This window comes from Triturus cristatus, chromosome 5_2 (assembly GCF_964204655.1).
Source record: "Triturus cristatus chromosome 5_2, aTriCri1.1, whole genome shotgun sequence".
NCBI lineage: Eukaryota > Metazoa > Chordata > Amphibia > Caudata > Salamandridae > Triturus > Triturus cristatus.
The window spans coordinates 389978237-390002033 of NC_140588.1; the positions used below are offsets into that span (position 1 = coordinate 389978237).

At 42.5% G+C, this 23797-nt stretch overlaps 1 protein-coding gene across 1 annotated transcript in view; it reads right to left on the reverse strand.

The window, feature by feature from the left end:
• LOC146823050 (uncharacterized) overlaps positions 1–23797 on the reverse strand; it is a 216942-nt gene that overhangs the window by 37951 nt on the left and 155194 nt on the right. Inside the window, exons 17-23 of the mRNA XM_085607254.1 lie at positions 20856–20900; positions 17441–17494; positions 17305–17358; positions 15228–15281; positions 11692–11763; positions 3225–3260; positions 433–477 (exon numbers count right to left, since the gene is read on the reverse strand). Of these exons, the coding sequence (XP_085463380.1) occupies positions 433–477; positions 3225–3260; positions 11692–11763; positions 15228–15281; positions 17305–17358; positions 17441–17494; positions 20856–20900 (360 nt within the window). The remainder of the gene's footprint in view (positions 1–432; positions 478–3224; positions 3261–11691; positions 11764–15227; positions 15282–17304; positions 17359–17440; positions 17495–20855; positions 20901–23797) is intronic.

The following is a 23797-nucleotide window of genomic DNA, read 5'->3' on the forward strand; positions in this document are numbered from 1 at the left end:
TCAGGGCCGAACTGGCCTTAGCGGGCACCGGGCAATCCCCTGTCCCCAGAGCACGGCGGCAGGGCCGGCCGAGCACTTTGCCAGGGCCGGTTTTGGTTCCCAGTCCGGCCCTGCTGACAGTCCTATTTAGTTTTGCTCATTACCATTCTCCTGTATCCTCATATGTTCTATGCACCCTTCAGTACATGTGGTTTAAATCACTTGTTACAGTGCATTACAAATTTCATATTTCAAATTGAAACCAGTTTAAGTCTTTTTAGCTTTGAGCCTAAGGAAAGGGTTATTCCTAACACGGTGACAATATGTTTTTGAGATTTTTCCTAAACAGATTTTTTTCTTCCTTCATCATCCCCAGGAATAATGCCACACTTCTCTGGAAAACCTTATGCTGATTATATAAATTCTCATAAACATTTTGTTCCAGGTGCCTACCTCAGCTCCAGTTTTTCCTGTCGGTCCTCTCTTTCCCTTATCCCCCTAGGGAAAAAATATATTTTGTTAGTTCTGATAAGAATTCATTTACCTGCTTCTGTTCATACCAAAGAAAAAAAAGCGTAATTATGAGGCCATTATGCAAATACACACCAGGCAATGCAATCGTTCCCAATCATTAGTGACAAGCTATGTCCTCATTATTTGAGCATTTTGACCTCTTGTAAAGGTAAACACAAAAAGACATAAATAATGATGCATTAAATAAACGTGTATATTGTGCAGTGCTCTCATGGCTGGCATGGAGCAACCAGAAAGCGTTAACTAAAAAGCAATATACTTCACTAGGATACAGACGGATACATGTCGTTATACTGTAAGAGTGTGTATGAGAGTGGGGAAGGCTGGGATAAAGGGCCAGGGAGTGTCTAGTGGCGGTTGAAAAGGCATGAGGTGGAATCAAGACTACACAGCCTGGGTATTCAGCAATCCTGACATTCCATAGCACCAGTCATGGGCTTCTAAGCGAAATTATTAGCCCCAGCACTATTTCTTTTTTTTCTTTACACAAATGAAGCGCTGTGGGGCAATTTACAGAGGTATATCAAATACAGCTGTAACGTCACAATGGTAACTTTAGGACTATATTGTACGCTCTGCACAGTTAGGCAGAGGCCTCTGCAATCGGGATAAAGCTCTCCCTTTGGTAAAGCATAGGGGAATTTAGAAAAAAATATTTTTTTTATGTTAATTGTTCATGTAAGTTAATGTACATACTTATTTTAAATGTAGAACAAATTTGAAAAATGCTATAGCGTTGCTAACTAAATTTTTTCTTAAATAATTTTAATATATTAAACTTAATTAAAATTATTTTTATAGATTAAATAATCCATTCAAAGTGAAAAGTTTATTTGCATTTATTATGTATTATTAGTTAGAATAAGCCTGCATACACAATTAATTAAAATTAATTTTTTTAAATAGTTATTTATTTTCAAATGAATGTATTCAAATATAAATTTTATAAAATAAAAAATGTTATTTATATTTTAACATTAAAGTACATGTATACATATTTTTGAAACCTCAGCATAATTTATTTTATTTAAAAAAAAAATTCCTATGGGGTTTTATTTTAAATGTCTACCTCCATCATTTTCCATGGGAAGGCATTGCAGTGCCAATGGCTGACCATGGCTGGTGCTTGATTAGCTCCTGGTCTAAGATGGATTGCACTTACTACTGTTTGCATTTACTTTAGTTTTGTTTTTCTTTGGCTGTAGCAACCACAGAAGTACAGTTTGTGAATATGAATGGGCTTACTCTTTTGTGGTGGGTAGTATTAACGGGCGGAGCAGGTATGCTGTCATCTTTGGAGCAGGATCTCTACTCTGTTTTATTCACACATATAAAAGTATGATTGAAAACTACATTTGAGATTTTAAAAAGTGCAAACCCTGTTCTTGATGGAATACATCAGAGATGTAAGAGCAAAGAAGCAACTAATCTTTCGAAAAAGAAAACACCTTGCTCTGATAACCTATGACAGGAGAACCTCACAAACACCCTACCGGTTCCTGCAAAGGCAGCTGGCGATTTGGTGGATAGAACCCAGGTGTTGAAAATAACAATCTTTTGCATGGTGTCACCCCTTGACTGTTTTTGCTGGCTGTAAAACTCTGTGCATTTTATCTATGCTAACCAGTGGCAAAGTTCCTGTGCTCCCCCTTTCATATTAAATCATGGTGAAACTGACATACCCTAATTGGCATATTTAGCTTACCTATAAATCCCTTGTTTATGGCACAAAGTGTAGCCAGTGCCTGCAAGTTAAATGTCACCAGTGGGCTGCAGCACTCATTGTGCCACCTACTGCAGTGACAATGCAAACATGACATGACTCTTGTACCCTGGCTGTGAATTTTTTTAAATCTGCAAATTCAACCAGTCAAAATATCCCCTTTAGACAGGCCTAAACCTTCCTTTTAAATATTAATGTCACCTCTGAGTAGGACCTACTTCCTAGAACACAAAGTGCATTGTATTTAAAAGCAGAGCATGCCCTTTATTTAAGCATGACGTTTAGTGAAAAGGCCCCAAAAGCTATTTTCACTGTAGCAGGGTTGACTGTTCCACAGGAAAACATGAGGATAGAATATTATATTTAATAATGTCACAGGCTAGGAAACATTTAAAAATGTATTGCTTGGACTTTTAAAAATATTCTTTTACAAGCCCAATTTACTGGTGAAGTCGATTTGTAATAAATATCTTTGAAAAGGTGTTTTTCAAAAGTTACCTTTTCCATACCTAGAGCCACTGGAGGCCCATTTGCATGAGCTTCAACTGTCACCTGGCGGCAGAATATTCCCCTTGATGAGGTGTGAAAACTGCTCTCAGAGCAGGACAAAGGAATTGGGTGTGGGGAGGTGTCTGTTCCTCTGACAAGATGACCATCTGGGCTTTGTTTAGGTACCTGTTTAACTTTAACGACAACCACCCTGTCACAGGAAAATGACACCCAACACCTGAGTAGGGGCCTGCTTTGTTCTCACAGTCCAGCAGGCACCAATCCCAGTGGAAGAGAAGCTGATGAGCTACCTTCAGAACTGGTTTAGAGTGACCACAGAGTATTTTGACACCGCCTTTGCTTGCCATGCCCTGGTGAAATTAATTCCACCAGATTTTACAATGATTTGATGCCCTATAAGTTTGTTTTTCTCTCAGCAAATCCACAAATAGAAATGAATACTCTCTTGCTGGCCTAGACAGAAAGGAGAGTAATTTACCTCAGGCCCATCGTCTCCGGTGTCCCCTTGTGAACCCTACACAAAAGAAATACACAGGTGAAAAGACGTAAAATGTGATAAACATCAATGTAATCAGGCACGTTCTAATATATATATATATAAAGGTTCTGTTCATGGCAAACTAATGAAATCATAAATTTAAAAATACACGAAAACTGAATAGTTTATTTTTGGTGTCCCCCTTTTGTTTATTGTTCTTAAAAATGTTGGGCACAAAGGATGCTGGGTTCAGTAAATCATATTCCAACACTGGAAAGTTGAGAGCTCCAATAAAGACAATGGAGTGGCTCATGGCAAGTAATTGTGGGTACAGACCTTTTGTTCCAACATTGCAAAATGTGTCTTTCTGTTTCTCCATTTTTAGTTTAGAACATTCTACACTCTGTGAGTGGAATGTTCTAATAGTCTTATAGACCTTCTGTGTTGCACTATACCAGTTATTAAAGGACTGCTCCCTTGTTATAGACCCTTGCCTTCAGCTCGGGCCTGTAACTGGGCTTCAGAGCCTTCAACAACTGGTATAGCCCTATTCAGGGGATATAATGCTATAATATAATGCAATGCAGAACAAAGGTATTGCATTTGCCATTCATCTCTTATCACTGGTTACTTCATTTACAGAAAGACTGGACTTTACTCTAGTAACAACGAAGATGCTTGGGGTCCACTTAAAAATGAACTTTCACACAGTTGCCTTGCTGAGCAGTGGAAGATAAGCTCCCATACCAAACAGTGGTCAAACTTTTATTTTTAGTAGATGAGAGTGGCCTTACACTCCTTGCTAGGTACAGAGCTTCATGCTTGGCATTACTTACAGGTTAGATGGCCGGGCACACTGACCAAAAAGTGATACCACTAACATCATCCTCTCACTGACCACTGACATTATGATGACGCTGACCATGAAAGTTTTTATACGTGCTCCAGTCGCATTCCCTTGATCTGACCACTATTGATTCTGCATTTTAAAATGTCTAGAAAGAGTGCTGGACAGACACATCCCAGAGAAGACCATTTCCCTTATTTATAGGAAATGAATTAACAACATGTATGATCCACTACAGATTCTGAAGGGAAAGTGGAACAGTGAAGGCCTAGAGCTGGATGACTAAGACTGGCAGGAGGCAGTCTCCTCCCCGAGGGTAGTGCCAACCCAGGCCAGGCTGAGACTAGTGCAGCTTAAAATACTGCATAGGACCTATGTAACAGGACCCGGATTGGTTCGCATAGGACGGGCAGAAAGTGGAGAGTGTAGACGGGGGTGTGGAGAATCAGGGACATTCATCCACATATTGTGGAACTGTCAACGGATAGAAGCGTATTGGAGAGACATCCACCACACAATGCAGTCAGTACTAGGGGTCGATATGCAGCCAGAGGCACGGAGATGCCTTTTAAACGTCTGGGAGTCTACAGACCTCAAAACGTACACTAAGTAGTGGGCAACACTGGCGTTTAGGGTTGCAAAAAGGAATATTGCACAGTTGTGGGGCGCTGGTTGGCCACCCCTATTGGGGAGGTGAAAGGAAGATCTAGATTGGTGCATGTTTAGGGAAAAAACAGTTTTTGTAGCCAGGGGATGCCCCGGGAAGTGGAGCAAGAAATGGGGAGCCTGGAACCAGCGTAGAGGTGATATCTGTCCTCCACCTTGTCAGCAAATCGATGAAGAGACTCTTGATATCCCCTAACCGCATAGATATGATAATTGTAACATATTTTGAAATGTATAAGTTATTACCAAGGAATGCTGAAGTCGCCTGCTTGTACATAATTGATGTGTTTCAGTCGAAATTGTTTAATAAAAAGAAATATAAAAAAAATAAAATGTCTAGAAAAGGCCTTGAAATGTGACATCAAGCAAGGTCTGAATGCTTTCTATTTCTAAATCCTCGCTTGCCTGACTGGTGCTATAATCTGGATTCTTTTTTATATATATTTCAATGACACTTAGATCCCACTGCAGGTAGGGAAGTCTGGCTGCAACAATTGTCAACTTTCCAATTTGGCTGCATAAGTAGATTTACAGATAAAACAGAACATGCTAAAATCAAATTGAAAGAAAATTGATAGCACAATGATGACATTTCTTTAAATCAAGCCTGCTACTACAATTTTGCTATCTCTAGGCACTTAAAATAACAGGTCACTATTTCCTGATTTATTTATAGTCAATTCACCACACCATAATAAAAGAAGGATGGAAAGCTTAGTTGGCTTTGCCAGGAGTCTATTTGTGAACTCTAGATCACAGCACAGCAGCAGTAAGCATTTAAACTCACCAAACTTTCATGCAGCTACTATTGCACTGAATCTAAACACTTTTATGGTCCTTTCTTTTCGGAGATGTGGTGAGGTGAATACATTGCTGACCACTGAACAAAGACAATCTATGAATGATTCCAGACAAATCACTTTATCTCCTTTTCCCAGGAATTTTAAATTTGCTTAGTGAACGATAAATGCATTAACTTGTTTAAGATAATGCAAAACGTTTAAATGTATCTTGGTACAGGAATGCCTCAAACATGGTAAATATGTGTGTTCCCCTTCACTGAGTGCCTGCCTGTATATGTATCTGGTAACATGACTTATTTTGCCATTAGTATCACGCTAAACTAAATATGAGAGGAGAGGCCTAGGTCTGTAACCAACTATGCAAAGTCCTGGACCTGTCCTGTGACCTGGAGAGGTGTACCAAGCATACCATCATAGCTGATGGCTGTTCCCATCCTGGGCATAGGACATAAAGCAATGGAGGCATCATACCATGTTTTTCGAATTGATAGTCTGACAAGACCTTTTATCTGTGTCACTGAGATGGCAGAGTACAGGCCCTCCTGTAGGAAATGTTGCTGTTATGTGAAAGAGCAGAACTTTGTGTTGACATCCTGTGTATATGTGGAATGCTTGTGTGTGTAGTGTACATGTAAAACATATGCTGTAGTAGCACTCCGTGTATGTGTGAGCCTGAGTACTGAAACCATTGAAATCGATTTTGAATGCCCCTGGTTTGGCATGACACCAAATGGAGAATGACAACAGAGTCCCCATATAGTGCATGTGTATTGCCTATATTCCTGTTGTTTCATGGTGGTGATCCAGATACTGAAGCGAGGAGGAAGGAGACAGGTCTGACTCTACACATGCCATTAAGACTTTCATTAGCAAGAGGCTGCTGATTGGTTTTTCCTGATTCGGCCATTTGGTTGATAATAGAGGTGGAGGTGGGAAATTAAGTTTCTGTTGTGCTAACTGAGGGAGTTTATAGGGCAGGCTTACCCTTTTGCCTATATCTGATTTCCATTTCAGAGAGACTGATAATAGCCAGGTGCAGCAACCTCGCTCTTCATTGCACCTGTGTTGTGGTTGCTCTAGTTTTGAGACAGTCTTGTGCTACCCAAAATCCCACACGTAAATCAAAAGCAGCACTGGGGGAAAAAACCAAACCAGTCCTGCACGCTCCATCTCCTTATGCAATCTCTCTCTTCTCAAACCATTCACTATCTCTCTCCCTCCTTCTCTCCTCTATTCTCCCTCTCTGATCACTTTATCTCCACCTTCCTCCTACCCCCTCTCTTTTCTCTCTTGAAACCTCCTGTGCTTGCTACAAAACCTCAGGGAGGTTGAGGAAATGACAGAGGCACCAGGAGTGACCCTGGGCTTCAAAACTGGCCTTCAAGGGCACAGTCAACCAGGGAAATGTCTGGTGAAATAAAAGGCATGTCCGACTGTGGTGCTGCCGCATGTGAGAAGGATGTGTAAGGAGAACAACCTGATAAGGGCCCCTGAAAGGAAAATCGCCTCTGACCAATTCTAGACAGTGGATATCCGGTGTAAAAAAATTGTATGAAAGTGGGACCCAAACCACCCCACTTTGTCTGGTCTGAGTCCTTCATGACAAAGGAAGCGAGTGATCTGCAGAATGATTAAAGAACTGCTGTATGACCAGGCTAGTGTGTGGCAGACAGTCTAACAGATGTGAAGGGATAAGACCTTAAGTTTGCAAGGTCTGTCTATTGCTTCAAAGCCCACCTCCCTGCTTCAGGCTGAGGGTGGAAGGAAGTGTTCCTGGCCCTGCCGGAGAAGAGAATGTCTAGGAGTAGAAGCTTGACACTGGGACTGATGGACAACCAGAGAATGAGAATACCTAAGAGCAAATCCAGGAGTGACCCATGCTGCAAAGAGTTCCTTGGTATCTCAGAACTGTTCCAATTGCAAGCCGCTACAGATGTTTGCCACTGTGATGGGCCAGTTGAGGCTGCATCTGCCATGAGTACTGCATCAGCCGGATCAGGGTTCTAACTGCCATGGTGACTGTGTTGGCCTGATCAGTGCTGCAACTGCTGTGGTGACTGTGTCATTCCAGATTGGAGCCCTAAGTTTCCCAGACTCCTGCGTTCCCCCTCACTCGTCTGCGCGCGCACACACACCCTTCTTCCGTAACAGCTGTAGCGGGGGCTGCTCCTTCTCCTACATCACCACCAAGACCTGGAACAGCTTGTAACGGGGGGTGCTCCTTCTCCTACATCACCACCAAGACCTGGAACAGCTGGTAACAGGGGGTGCTCCTTCTCCTACATCACCACCAAGACCTGGAACAGCTTGTAACGGGGGGTGCTCCTTCTCCTACATCACCACCAAGACCTGGAACAGCTTGCTCCTCCACTTCTTAACAGCACCCTCCCTGGCGGACTCAAGACCTGGCTTTTCAACTGAGACACGGCACCTAAGGGTGACAGTGCTGCGCTATACAAATACTGTCTGATTTAAGTTCAGTGATGCCTTAGTCAGCCCAAATGGGGATGCAACTGCCACAGTAACATCACCAGGGCAATTGGGGCTGTAACTACAGTGATGATGGTATCAGAGATGCAACTTCCACACTGGCTGTGTCTGCCCCATCGGCTGCAATGTCCATGGTACCCGAGTTAGCCATGCCAGAGCCTGTGCCTGCTTCGGAACAAATAGCCCACTTGGGTCTAATTCCATTTCTTTGGCCTGATGGGCCACAGCAGCTGGGCCCACATCTGCATACAAGCTCTGAAGCTACCGTTGAACTGAGTCTGGGCCGCTGCATGCACAGAGAAATGGAGCATGCCGAGCCTCTACAGCAGTCCCTCAGACTTTCTCCAATCACAGTGGGCCTCCGCCTAGGGCCGGACAATGAGGCAACTGGTTCTAAATTGGTTGAGCATGAGAGGCCACTATACCACTATGAGTAAGAACTATAGAAACATTGAGTGCACATTTGATTTGAGGATCAGCAGAAAATTGAACCTGCATGCGTATGCCCGATCACCCGGGTGTGATTAGTACAATGGGAATCAGTGGGTGTAGTGGCATGCAGGAGAGTAATAAACAGGATCATTGCCTTGTATATTTGTATATTTGTTTGAACTGAGTAGTGATTAGTAGTTCTGTGAGATGAAAAAATATTTTCTTTTCTAAGGAGACATGCAGTGGGCTGAACATTGAATGTAATGTGTCTTTTGGATCTTTACCTCTCTTACATGCCTGTGACTGCTCACACTCTCTACCCTTAGAACTGAGTGTGTACTTGGCCCAGTTTCCAGAGCCATTGTAGGATGGGCCGCAAGACATCAGTCACAAATGACTTAAAACAGCAAGGTTGGGGTCCATAAGCCCATGACTGCCTTCGGCCACCCCAGACAGGGTCAGACAATGTAGTAAGAACAGTGGTGGCTGCTGTGGCATTTAAGGGGTGGGGAAGTGTGGGGGATGAAGAATTAAAAACATAATGCTTACCTGCATTCTGCAGTGTCGGTGCTCTGCTGGCCTCTGCTCCTTGACTCTCAGCATGCGACAGGTTCTCCTATACCAATCCAGCCGCTGCTCTCATGCTGGTAAGCAGCGCCATGACTGGTGTGAGTTCCATAGTTAGGCACTCACTAAGAAACTACGACCCTCTGCTTGTTCTCCACCCGGCTGTAAAACACAGTTCCGGTGGAGAGATCTAAGTGCGCATGGCGGTTTGGCTGGCCAAACCGTCATGCTCACTTAGAGCAGTGCCAACGATCCTCCTCCCTCCTGCGGCTGTGTCGATGTGTTGGAATGGATGGCCCCGCCTTGGGCTTGGCTGCAGGAAGTAAGCGAGGAAAAATAAAATGATAATAAACGTTGTTATAAGCATTTTATTTTTAATTTTTCACTGCTCAAAAGCAGTGGGGCGACACTCCTCCACTGAGTAGGAAGTACCTGTTAATTGTGCTGGCTGGTACGGTCACAAAGACATAGTCCCAGCCTCACATCTAGTCTTCCCTAATAGCAGTTCAACACACCTCACACGTATACTCTTCAATGTACAGCACTTCACGCTTCAGAAGCTCCTGGGCCAACAAAGGTGCTCTCATTAAGCAGTTTCTTTGGGCTGGTTTCCTGTTTCTTGACAAACTGCTCCTGCTCCAGGTGTTTATGAATTTGGGAGTGAAATGTTATTCATAAAGGGCATGCAGCCTCTGGTTAAAGTTATATACCAAACCAGTTACCTCCAGCTTTGGTCTTTGGGCAGTGGTTGTACGTCAGAATATAGTATGCAAAAACATCGTCTAACATAAATAACTTGTCCTAAATATCATTAGCAAAAGTATTGTTCAATTGTGTGCAGCTTTGATATATTTAACTCTGTTGGGTTGATAATTGTTTGAAGACTATCCATAACACTATCTTCTGTCAGATGAGGTTCTGATGATATTCTTGTACCCTGCCTCCTCGAGGCCAGGACCCTCTTTGACCAAAAGGTGACAATGCTGGATTAATTTGGCATGTCCCTCCATATTTATTTCCTCTGCTCCCTAGCTTGCATTGCTGAAGTCTTGATCAAAAAATTCCAATTAATTCAAAGTTTTGCCACACATCTGGTTCTCAGTGTTGATGACACAATGTGCATCTCCATTGCTCTGCTCACCTTGCATTGTCTATCCGTTCAAAAGGCAGAAAATCATACAATTTTTAGGTGGGAGTATAAATGTGTTTGTTCTAGAAATATGGTTTATCTGTCACAATTCACTCTCTAAAATCCTCTCCATTCTCTTTGATTAGACTTAAAATGTTAACTTTTTCATCAAGAAAATCAGTACTCCTGGGCGGCTGCGCTTTCTCTAAGTAGCTCATTTATTGAAGTCTCTTCCTGAAAATAGTGGATTTTTTAAAAAACATCCTTGAGTCAAGAAGACACTGAAAACTTACCTATGCCTACATTTTGAGGCAGTTTTCATCAGTTGTGCTTTCCCAGGTCCAAGAAGTCCTCTGGTCATATGTTGCACTTGACAAATGCAGTTCCTGCCCATCACCATGCAGGACTGTTAGTAACTTTAACCATTTAGTGTCGCTATGTAAAATAAGGAATCTCAAAGGGTACTAAGGATGGCACTGAATGGGGTAACACTTGTCCCAAAGAATCCAGCAATGTAGAATAAACTAAGTTCTGTTTCAAGTTGGGAAATGTAGGCACCTTTCTGTTCTCTTGCTCCCTTTAGAGTTGATGGGCATTTATGATAATGTATTCTCCTGGCAGAAAGCTATATGTAAATTACCTTTATGAGACAAAGCAAGAAGTCCAGCAAAGAGACACAGCCTGCCTCCAGCAGAGACTGTGGCGAGAACAGAGGCTCTATGGCAGTGGTCTTCAAACTACTTAATGCTGCACCGCCCCCTGTAAAAAAATACAATCTGCGGGCCCCCCCTCAATTTTTTCACAATTATTCTGCTAAATTGGCAATGTTTAAATATGTCTAAACATAATTAAACATTGCAATTAGGCTCTGTTACCCCTTTATACATGCACTCCCAGTCAAGATATGAATGACAAACGTTGTTAGTGATGTCCCATTACAATGTGGCCTACTGCCGCTCTTGTTTTTAACACTTAAAACTAAGAACAATGCATCTCCTGGCCAGATTGGCACCCCCCCCCCCCCCGCCCTCCCCGGAGATCATTCAAGGCCCCTCAGGGGGGCCCGCAACCCGGTTTGAAGACCTCTGCTCTATGGAGCCCTTCTTTTGTAGCATTGAATGTAGAAGTTTTAATTACACTGGCATGGCCAAGTAAATTGGGGGCGGTAGGCAATTTCGTACGTCAAGAACAAGTAGAAAATTCCTGGACTCGCATGAGGCCAGTATATTTTCACTTCAAATGGGTAAGTAGTAACCTGCATAGAGCAGGAAAATTCCTGCTGCACCGTGGGTGACTTTTTAAGATCCAATGTTAGAAAGGTAAGGGGCAGGTAGACTATGTGCAATATTTGTGCCAACATTTTACTTTTTTCATGTTATATCAATGTAATTAACTTTATGTACTTCGGTATATATTGTCTGTTCTGTTTTTCTACAAAGATTACAGAAAGAAGAGCTCAGACTGTAACTGTAGGTAAGTTGATGTGACCGATCTGGTTCTGGGCGTTAAGTACAAAAGCCCTTTAACACTCACCTTGGGGCCCCTGAGTCCTTCAGGCCCAGGTTTTCCAGGTACACCAGGGTCACCACTATCACCTTTTGGACCCTGATTTGAAGCAAACAATTGTAGCGTTAGTGGCTCAGTTTAAACATTAAGTTTGGCATAAGAATCCATGAAACAGCAATGATACCCTAGTTGTACTAAACATTCATATTTAAAAACAACTGCCATAAATGCAAAAAATACATTTACAAGAACTGAAGAAAGTTTATGACATATATACAGTGTGCAAATGTTCAACCTTTCCGCATAATGCAACCTATTAACCTATGTATTTATTAGAGTGAACTTTAGGCAAAATTGGTCCCGGGGAGCTGTAGTCAGATGTGCCAATAGCAGTCCAATAAGACAGTCAAATATTGAAAATCTAGATAGGAAAAAAAAGCCACCTTTGAGCCCAAAAAATAACTTGCGATGACTGATGTGAAGAATGAGCAGGGATCCCCAAAGAAAATAGAAGATAATCATAGTTGAAATTACTAAGGACCGACACAGACAAAAGATGGCAACCACAGAAGCAGATTAGGGAACGATCAAGTTCTGCAGTGGTGGTGTCGTAACCTGCAGAAGGCAATGATATTGTAGGTTGCCAGACTAGTCCTTTTAGTATTGATGCATAGCGATTGATTGGGAATTTAGCAAAGTTTAGCAGTGTATCAATATTCACAGGGTCATCTCTAAACCACAGCTTCCAATAGCAAGATCCCCATGAGGATGCAGTAATTAATAACAATTAGAACACACCAATACTGGGAGCTCCATTGAAGACAGTGGATTGGCTTCGGGCCACGCATGGATGTTAAATGCCATCTTCTCCAACATTCAAACGTTTCTCTTTATTTGTCTCCCCTTTAAAGGTAGAATATTCTATAACCCCTAGTGAGTGAACTATTCTTATAACCTTATATCCCTTATGGCTTGGGCTGTACTAGTTGTTAATGGCCGTCCCTTTCTTACAGGCCTTTGCCTGTGGTCCAGGCCCATAACTCGAGTTTGCTGTCTTTAACAACTGGACTAGACCTCATTAGCAGGCTATAAGTCTATTTTGAGGTGCTGTCCATAAAGCTGCCTAGTTATAGTTTTAATTCAAGTCTTTTCCAACAAGAGAATTCAAGTAGGCAGTGCTTAATTTGAGCCAGTGGTTTCTGGTGCATGGCACATGCACCTAATTGTCAACCCTCACAGTGCACCACATGGTGGCGTTGTTTATCCAATTTTGAGAGGAGATTTCTAACAGTTGTTCAGCTATTCAATATACATTAAAAATGACCAATACCTGCCGGCCAACGAGTAGCCGAGAATAGTTTAAAATACCACACTTTTAGGAGTATGATGTTAGTAGTTGTGTTTGTACTGTCGTTGGCAGCTCTGGCAGGGGCAATGGGTGGTGCAAGATGCAGTGGCCTCCTAATGAGAACACAGTCACTTTTGTTTTTTTACAAATTAAGCACAGAAAGCAGGCAAGACCTGGCTAACGCCAACTGTTACCTTTACAGGCGTACAAGACACTTTTACTGCTCTTTCTACCTGTGAGTCTTAAATTCAGAAAGGTGGTTTTGCTTGAGTGTTTAGAGAAAACCTCATTGTGCCTCTAGATATGTAGATTTAAACAATACAAACACTTCACATAGCAAACACTAACATTTCAGTAACATTATTTAGTCCTGTCAGATTTACTCTCTAAATTTAGTTTTCAAGCTATCCAAATCCTAAGAAGGCTTCAGGGTAAAACCGTAAATAGCTTGCGGCTTTTCCCTTTAAAAGAGAGAAAAAAACCTTTACAGTAACTGTTCACTTAGTGGCAAAAGAGATCAGGTTCTTACGTTGGGCAACTTCCATCCATAGCGCAGCCAGGATGCCTAAAAAAGATATTCCCACTAAATTGGACTTTTCACACATTGCATGCAGAGTAGAGACTGAGTCTCCTCTCCCTTTCCTGCTCTGTGTTTAAACAGATTTTTGTTCTGCCAGCTCCTCACAGAACCCAGGAGGTTCATCATTAATAGTAAATTAATGTATCTTCAGTCAAAGACATTTATTAAATTCGTCTCTTGCTAAAATATGAAATAATTAGTCTCTCAAAGGTCATAAAGCGAACAAATATATAAAGTCTATTTGAAAAATTGTGCATTTAAAATACAAAGATACCTAGGTAGTGAAAGTAAACTTGGTACCTGTTAAAAAGTTATGCATTCAGGTGTTTTAATTTAGCATTTCTCATCTGAAACAACGGCGGACCTTAGATCCTGCACCTCATTCCAGGTTAAGGTAAATCATGGTCCTGTGCTGTGGAGGGCGATGTGAATATTTCAGGCTTATTGCAAGGGAGTACATTCCCCCTTTCTGGGTATTCGAAATATTGGGTACGTTTCCCCTATCGAATATGGATCACTGGAAGGAATACTATTTTAGAAGTACATGAGGATTGGAGCTGTTTTAAAAAAAAATGGAAGTTTATAGGAGCCCAAAGTTTACTATTGACTTTGCGTGATAATCAAGGGTCCTGAGGAAGTTCAAGAATTCCTTTTTTGAACGACACGTGTTGTCAGAACGACTTGCGTATTTATGTCCTAAAATTATGCTACGATCTTTAAGGAGAAATATTAAATAAAATGTTCTATTTAGAGATACACCGTTTGGAATATCATTTGAATCTGAATGCTTTCTTGATGCACCATTCCATTTGAAATATCAGCATTTCTCATATGAAAGAATGATGTTCAAAGGTGTAATGTTGCCTTGTGATGCCCTAATACACCAAGTCTTCTTTGGCTTTTGAAACTAAAAAATATATACTTCACAAACCAGACCAGATCAAGCCACATAATCACAGCTGTTAAACCTTAAATCCCTTCGATTGTCATCCTGGTGCTCTGACCTCAGGCCTGCAACAGATGCATTTAAAGTAAAGGTGAATTTCATTTGACACAGAGCACACGGGACAAACTCCCCTTCATAAGTCCTCACACTTCAACAAAAGTCAAAACCAAAGGTTCCAAAAAGTGAAAAATATGGGAATTGTTTTAGCAGACAGATGGAGTTTCTCACATGCACTCATGGTCATCGAATTGTTCCATAGCATGTCTAAAGATCCACATAGCTTACATGGGAAACAGCGGTTACAACGCTGTTGTTACCACGCAGGCAGGTAACAACTCGGTCGTTGTAACGACCGCGTTGTTACCACACGTGGCTTTACATCGCAAGTCGTTTCTACGACTTGCGCTAGGTGGCGTGCAACACCAGGATTTTAAATCCAACACATTCCCTGCTGTTGCGCTAACTGGAGTAGGAATAGTAATATATACTATTCCTACGCCCAGCGTGCCATCTAGCGCAAGTCGTAGAAAGACTTGCGATGTAAAGCCACGCTTGATAACAACGCGGTCGTTGTAATGACCGCGTTGTTACCTACCGCATGGTAACACCACGCATTGTATCGTCGTACATTCAGCTTACATTCATCATTTAAGAAGGGGAGTAGGGGCACAGCTGTTTCTGGAACTTACCATGGGCCCTTGTCTTCCTGGTGGGCCCCTCGGACCTGGATCGCCTTTATCCCCCTACAAAAATAGACCACCAAATTAATCCTTTGGGAATCCATCAGAATCGAGGTGAACACACGGTCAGTGTCAAGAATGAACGAGAACCAAGCATTAAGAAGATGGTGTTCTCTAATAGCATTGAGTGAGTGAGCTATAGACAGCATAACACAGTTTAATTTAAAGTTGCATCTCCATGTGTGTCTCTTCCCACATCTACCACTACTGGAAGCTAAAATTCCACATTTTTCAATAGGGAGAGACAAAGGTTTGGGGTGTAGTGTGCAGTCTACTACATGGTTTGCAACGATGAAACTCTCCATATTTGATCTTAACTCTACTTAACAAGGTGCATTTGGCTGAAGGTACAAAATGTGAAAGTGTGTAGTAACCCTATTACCGCACACTTCCTGTTTGTGCCCATTCTTCGGTAAAAGTGCATGTGTTTTCCAGTGATATTGCAGCATCAATGTGATATCACTTTGTAACGGCACATAAAAACCATGGCCCTTATGTAGAGTATGGTGGAGCAAGATAGCCGCCAAAAGATGAAGGAAGTTCGATTGGCCCTATTTAGAGATCCTTGGACACCAATCACTTCTTAGGACAGCTGACGAAGATACAACGGGCCCGATTCACAGAACAAACTTAAGACAAAATCCTAAACTTAGTACCATTTTGGTATTCACAGAATGCACTTACTACTTCTGGTATTCACAGAATGAACTTACTACTTTTGCGATTCACAGAATAAACTTACTACTTTTGCTATTCACAGAATGGATTTACGACTCCTAACTTTACGTCCGCACTCGGGCCGGAAATTCCGGCCCGGAGGCGGGGCTTCCGGCCCGGAGGCGGGGCTTCCGGCCCGGAGGCGGGGCTTCCGGCCAGTGGCGGAGATTTAGCCATGGCCAAAATCTCCACCTCTGGGCCGGAAGCTCCGCCTCCGGGCCGGAAGCTCCGCCTCTGGCCCGCAAGCCCCGCCTCTGGGCCGGAACCTCCGCCTCTGGGCCGGAAGCTCCGCCTCCGGGACGGAATTTCCGGCCCGAGTGCGGACGTAAAGTTAGGAGTCGTAAATCCATTCTGTGAATAGCAAAAGTAGTAAGTTTATTCTGTGAATCGCAAAAGTACTAAGTTCATTCTGTGAATACCAGAAGTAGTAAGTGCATTCTGTGAATACCAAAATGGTACTAAGTTTAGGATTTTGTCTTAAGTTTGTTCTGTGAATTGGGCCCAACACTTTTTGGCAGATAGCCCACATTCTCAAAACTCTAAGTTGGTCACTTTTGTCTTATTGTCACCAACCAATGGCTGGTGGTAATTATGAGGAAAGCATGTACACAAATGCGTGTGTGGCAATATTGCACATTATTCCTTCTAACAATATGATGAAGTTTGCAGCACATTCCCCTCGAAAAGGAACAATTAGTCCAATCCTTTCTGGTGACTGGTCCCAGACTTATTCGGGAACTCATTGCACCCCTTAACCAAACTTGTGACTGTGGAAAATGTAGCTCTCCTGTGATTTATTTTGCAGTTTTATGTTCCATCTGCAAAGGAATACACCCGCAGATCCTGATGCTAGGAAACTGCATGTGTCATTTGAACTCTTAGCTGACGCCTTATGCAAACCCACGAGAAATGTCACTGCTGAAGAGGCTCGCCAAATCAAGTACTCGGTGGCCAAATCTTGCATATTGGGTGAACACATTTATGCATGGGCCAGTTGTTTGTGGATGCAGAAGTAACCACAGGACTTCATTCTCTATCACCTAAATTATGTGACAATGGAATGAAATGAACAGAATTGGATTATTGTTACCATTATTATTAATAATAGCACTAGTAGTACAGAATTAGGATGAATATTATTTAGCTGCTGATGTCATATTGTGTACAACATGGCAATATACCCTTCAAGGAAGCTGGTTAACCTCGAGTCTCAAAGACCCTCTGTGCCGCGGCTCTATACAATCCCATTACATTTAAAGGAAAGTCACAGTTCATGTTCCTGTCCAGGCTCTGGGAAGTATTCTCTCACCTTTTCTCCGAATATTCCAATATTTCCTTCCCTTCCAGTCACTCCTACGGGACCCTAGAATACAAAATACACAGGTAAGGATACGCGTTGACGTTCTCTGATCTAGAAATGCTCTTCCTCGTGCTTCAGAACTTACGTTCTTTCCAGGTATCCCGTCATATCCTGGGATTCCGGCAGATCCAACATTACCCTACAAAAAAGGAATACAAGTGTCATCAGAACATTAGGGTAACAACAAAGAGTTTTTTAAAGGTGCAGACTTTTTCGGGGACGTCCACCAACCATATATTCTAAGGGTGTCTCACGTCGGCTGTAACAATACGTCTATCAGGTAAAAGATAGACTGGTCTATCTTGGTCACTAGAGTATGACCAAGTCCACACACCGTCCTTACTAAATCTATGGCAATCATCTGTACTGAGTCAATGAACGTCCAGGTGTAATGTCCAATGCCACATCACGGTCTGTTTTCTCTCCAAGGTTTGTGTCAGAGTCACCAGCATATTGAGGGACATCTCATAGCATTTTACTTTAGCCCCCTTAAATGTTCCTAATACCTTTAAAAATGTAGTGAGTTGTATGAACTGGCCTACAAAAAAGGGTCATTTTGGCCTTAGCTCATGAAAAGAACCTGTAGAGGTCCACAAATGCGGCAAGTAAGGAAGCAGTTGAAGAAATCAATATTTTACTGCATGTCAGTGAACAACTTCATTAAAAGATCGAATTTCAAAATGTGATAATGGCATTGTCATGGAGTTTGCGGGAGTAAGCTGCAAATGTTTGCGAGAACTATCACTTTTAATAAATATCTGTCTTCACAGTGATATAATCTGATGTACTAAGGTGAAACACTTCTGCATGTTAAAGAAATGCACGTTTTTAAATTCTGAAGAGTTCGTATCCTATTTTTAAATTGTTAGTTGCATGATATGAATGCCACATTTTTTAATGGCTTGGCTCATGCACGCACTCTTAGAGACTGAAGGTTCTGCTCTGCCTCAGCCCAACGTATTAATTTGCCTGCGCACCTTTCTCTATTTGTGATTTGGGCTTAGTACATGGGGGCGGCCGGTCACTTTATAAAATGCAGTGGTGGCTCCTACGCTAAGGTGAAGGATCATCGCCCCACTGCTTTGCAGCAGCGAAATAAAGGTCAAATAAAATGATAATAACTCAAGGATATTATCATTTTATTTTGTCCTGCTGCAGCAGCTTTTCAGAGCGGGACGGGGCTGCTCTGATGACAGGAGCAGGGGGAGAGGGGATCACACTTTTGTAAGTGTGCATGAATGTTTGGCATTACAGCCTGGATGGAGAACATGCCCAGGCTCCCTTTCTCTGGCTGAGCACCGAGCCACGGCGCTCAGGGGAGCCTGGATGTGCTTCCTGTTCTGGCAGTGCAGAGGGATGAGGAGGAGAGACTCAGTGGTAAGGTACTTTTTTAAAACTTATTTTAGATCCCCTAACCTTTCCCTCTCCCCACCCGCCCCGCCACCCCGATCAGTTCCAGGTAAGGACTAGAAACATGAAGCACTGACCACATGCAATGATTTGACAACTTTACCATCAAGGCTTCTTGTTGAAGAGATGAAGAGTGCATGAAGTGAAATTACATTTAAAAAAAGTGAAGAGAGGGAAGGTACACCAGGCTGTTGTTGTGCATGACCATAGTTATAAGTTCCCAGGGAAAGCTTCCAGCCCAGGAAGGATGGGCAGAGGCGTAGCTTCAGCGGTGTGAGTTTGTGGTGTTTTACCCCTGTAATGCATTTTTGGTTTGTTAGTTTGCTCTGGGGGGCCTGAATCAGGTCTGCTATGTCTTTGTTTTTCTCGTCATTTTCATTTCACTAAGATGTTTTAACCTGTTAATTTTTTGGATCGAGAACCTAATTAAATATATAGTCACCAGTTTACAAAAAAAAGTAGTAAATATGCACCTATAAAAGTAGTCCTTGAATGAGTGGAAATGGACAACTTTTTGGAATTCACAAACATTGGCAGTAGTAGTCCGGGAAAGCTGCAAATCTCAAGTCTTGAGTCATACAACTGGCAATCAAACACCCAAAAGGTGATGGTATGAATGCTTTCAAATAGTCTACCCAGCGCCAATCGTTTGGGGTAGCATTCCCACCCATCGTTTTTCACTCACTGTGCAACTCTTGACAGAGGCCGACCTAATGCATATCAGTGTTGACCCATATCTCTTTGGAATCAGTTCATCCCAAACCTTGGTCATCTCCCCCTACAGCCATCTCCTTTTTTAGTTGGGAAATATGAGATTCACATCCACAAATCACAGTGACTAAGCTACTCTCTTGAATACGGCCTTGCAGTGGGAACTACTACAATATATGCTCTACAGGTAAGAGTTTAAATGGATGTAGACAGTCAAGAAATTGGTCATTCAGTCCTGTACAAAAGCATATTAAGTATCATCTCAAATAATTAGATCAACTGTATTGATCCTCTATAAAGCTTTCAGTCAACTGTCTGCCAGACTGTTGGTTTCAATTCGCTTTCTCTTTCTTAGTTTTTTCTTTCCTCCTCTCCCTCTTTCTTGCTCTTTTTTTCTTTCTTTCTCTCTTCATGTTGATTTTTCTCTTTACCTCTCTCTCTCTCTCTCTCTCTCTCTTTCTACGTCTTTTTCTGTACTCCTTTATCTCGCCCTTTTCCTATCTCGCACTTTCTATCTTTTTCTGTTCTCTCCTTTCTTCCTCAATTTTTCTCCTAACTTAGAGTCCATCTTTTTATGATTTTCTCTTCTCACTCTCTTTCTGTCTCACTCTCGGATTCTGCCCCATTTCCCTGTCCTTTGTCTCTCCCTCAGCCCCTCTCTCTTCTTCCTGGCACATCCTACTTTCTCTCTATTTCTTTGCTTCTATCTATTTCTCAACTTTCTTCTTCTTATCCCTTGATTTCTGATGCGTTGATCACAGCACATCTTTTTAATTGGCACGCGCCAATTGATAAGGGCAGCTTTGACATTATGATTTGTTATGGCATATGGCCTTCTATATTTGTAATGTTATTTGCAGAACCTACTTTAATATGCTCAGAGGCACCTGGTGTTATCAGTAATTCTCAGTTTTTACCATTTAGGGCCTGATTATAAATTCGGCGGTTAATTCGGTCCTGTACTTGTCTTGTACCCCTGTTTACGCACGTGAATAAGTTATGAGTTTGGTTTTATTTAACACATCCGATAATTATCGGATGCATTAAATAACCCAGCCTTTGTTAAATTTCGGCAGGTCAACCCTTCCGAAAATCAAAAGGGGAAAACAAATGGTATTTACTGTAGCATATGAATTTTGGTGCATTAAACACCAAAATCTGCATAACTTGTAATAGGTTTTATTTATCACACCTGATAAATACCATATTCTGAGGAATCGTTATTTATCATGGGCGATAAATTATACCTCAACTTGTAATCAGGCCCTTAGACACAATTCAAAGGTGTTCTGTATGGCACCATCTTCAGGGGAGAATTTTCATGATCAGCATACTCAGCACTGACAGATTAACACTTTGCACAGTTGACATCTCCTTACCTTGGCACCTTGTGGTCCATGTCCTCCTGGCATTCCTAGATAACCCTGAATTGTACACAAGGAAAAAACAGAAAGATTACACATTTCAGTGGAGCTGTACAGGTATGCGGCGCACTCCTCACTGTGGCAGTGCATGGATATAAACAAGATCAATTTGTACTCTATAATGCCACACTTCCACCAGGCAAGACAATCTGTTCCTGCACCTTCGTACTAAAGGAGCTATTATCCTTTTAAGAAGTGAGAGAGCAATACACTTCTGAGCTCTGGAACATCACTCAAAGATGTCCACCAATATGGCTTTTCTATTGCACTGAATTCTTAATATATGTACGTTGTTTTAATTACTTAGGTAAAAGAGAGTTCCTTGCAAATCTTCACTAACATCATAGTTGAGCTGGAGGTCACATGTCCATGCAATAGCAAGTCAAAATGCTGACTGAGGTGTGTGGGTGGTAAGAATTAGACACAGTCCCATTCAATACATGGCACTTCCTCATCTCAAATATGGTGCTTGGTGTTGGTACATAGATGTCCACATGACCATTTTTGAGGTCTTTAAAGATGAGGTAGGTCCAACGAAGACCTTCATCAGACATAGGGGAAACTGTGTTCTGTGAATTATACAGATAGTTGAAGACACCCAGTAGTTCCATTACTATTGAGTAAAGAGGCCAAAATCCTATGGCCAGATGTATGGTGATTTAACATCGACAAAGGTTGTGATTGCCCTAATCACAGAGGGTGGGCCTTCTAAGAGGCTTCAGAAATGGGTTTAGAAATGCTTTCCGAATCGCAAATTGGAAGGGGAATGTTTATGGCATCCCTTCCAAATTTCAGCTCATAAAGCTATATATCAATGGCTTGAACTGCAATTTTTGTCGCAAACTATTGATAGTTGCCACCGTCAAAAACGTTGTAAACCATTTGCATATGGGGATTTCATATGCAATTGAAAGAGTTTTTTTGGGGGTGGGCAGTGGTACGAGAACCACTGCCCTCTCTTAAACAAACCTTTCTTTTTTTTAAAGTACTTTTTTTTCCTTAAATGTCCAGCTACGTTGACCATTATGGAAAATGGGCTGCATTTAAAAATATGTACCTTAATTAAATGCAATCACAGACCTAGTGGTCTGCTGACTTCAGTAAACTACCATTCCCATGATGGCATCCAATCAGAGCGAGGGTCAATCTGCAACCTGTTGGACATGGCCCTTCTTAGGGGATTTCCCTAAAACCTGGTTCTGCATCTCTCTCGTGCGACAACCCAACTGCATGCTCATTGCGTGTGGAGTCCAATTCACAGATTGCGATCTTCAGAGGTAGGGGCATAACCGTAGTAGTGATTCATTCTACCTCATGAGGCATTGCTAAACTTGAGCCTGTGTGTGTAACCAGAATTGTCTGAGGCGACCCATATCAACAAGCACCGCACGTTGTGCCTCATTTCTATGGCGGTACAGAATTTGCAACTCTTCATTATGTGTGTGGCCAGAAAGGACTGGTGCAACCAGTATCCACGTGCACCAGACGTTGTGCCCGGATGGCCTGGGTACATCTCTGATTAACGAGTACATGATCGGGTGCCTCCTTCTTCCAAGAGGCTCCCCTGCTTCATTCTCGATTCATCGATTGTTCCCTTTTTGTCCATCAGTAGAGCGGATCAACTGCCCTCTCCTCCCCCGACGACGTCATGGTGCCAGGTACTATTGCCCGGCTCTGGCTTGGGGATTAAGGGTGATTTAATGGGCTGGAGGAACACTTCCGAGAGTGATCAGAAGCAAGTCAATAGACTGCATGCCCCCTCACCCTGTGTTTCACAAAACTGTGCTGGTAGGCCATTGTGGAATCCTTTTGAGTAACTGACTTGCCTTCAAGCTTGCTTCTGCTCCACATCCTGTGGGTAAACTTCCCATGTGGCTACCAACCCACCCCCCCTCCCTTCGAGGACTGTCTCCTAATGGGTCCTGCTACCTACCACCACCTGCCTCCCTGGGACACTGACTAAGTGTGACTTTGGCCATATGCTGCCTAGTTCCGGAGGGGGAGGGCTTATTATCTTCCATCTGTGGGCATAAGACAGTCTGGGTGATCTGGAGGGTGGAGGGAGACTTGGGCCATGGGGCCTGCAGTGTGCTATCAAATGGCCTGCTGGGCATCAGTTGCACTGCATTAGGGTGCTAAGTGCGTATGTGTGCGAGTGTGTTCTGTATGGACCTACCTGATATCCGTTGCATCACGTATCGGTGTGTGTGTGTGTGTGTGGAAGTGACAGTCTGTGGACCACCTTTGACTCACAACACTGGCCGGCAGTGTTGCTTTACATGTTGATTTTTTCCCAGAAGAACACTACGTTTGACATTGGTTTTACCCATGTGACCTCGGCCCGTAGTGCTGCTAAAAAGTGTTATAATTCTTTGTATGTATATATTTCTGATATTGTTACCAGTGGTGCACCCTATAACTGTGTGGTATTGAATTATAAGAATTGCTAGGATGGGCCTGGGGTTGACAATGTGTCACACCGCATAAGGGTGCTGGGGGATTAGAATAGGATCTGTCGCAAGTGTGCAAATTATTGATGTCATTTCACCATGGTTGGGCCTAGTATTGCTAGTAATATTTCAAGGTATGATTTATGCGCTGAAACCCATGATCCTCATGTTGTGTAGTTTATTGGTTGTGTTGAATACAAACGTTGTTTACATACATCACGTGTGAAGGCTCTTTTGTGACACTCAATTTATTTATGGAGAGTGGGTGTTGTGCCAATGCTTTACACATTGCCTCTGTGATCAGCCTAACTGTTCAGCGCCAAGCTACCCAAAGGTGAGCGCAGGTTATACAGTATGTGTAATCACCCAGATGGGAATGGTGGGTTTTGCCTGGCTGGGGCATTGCCCCAGCCAACCAGAAAGTGCCAGATCCAACACAACCTACCG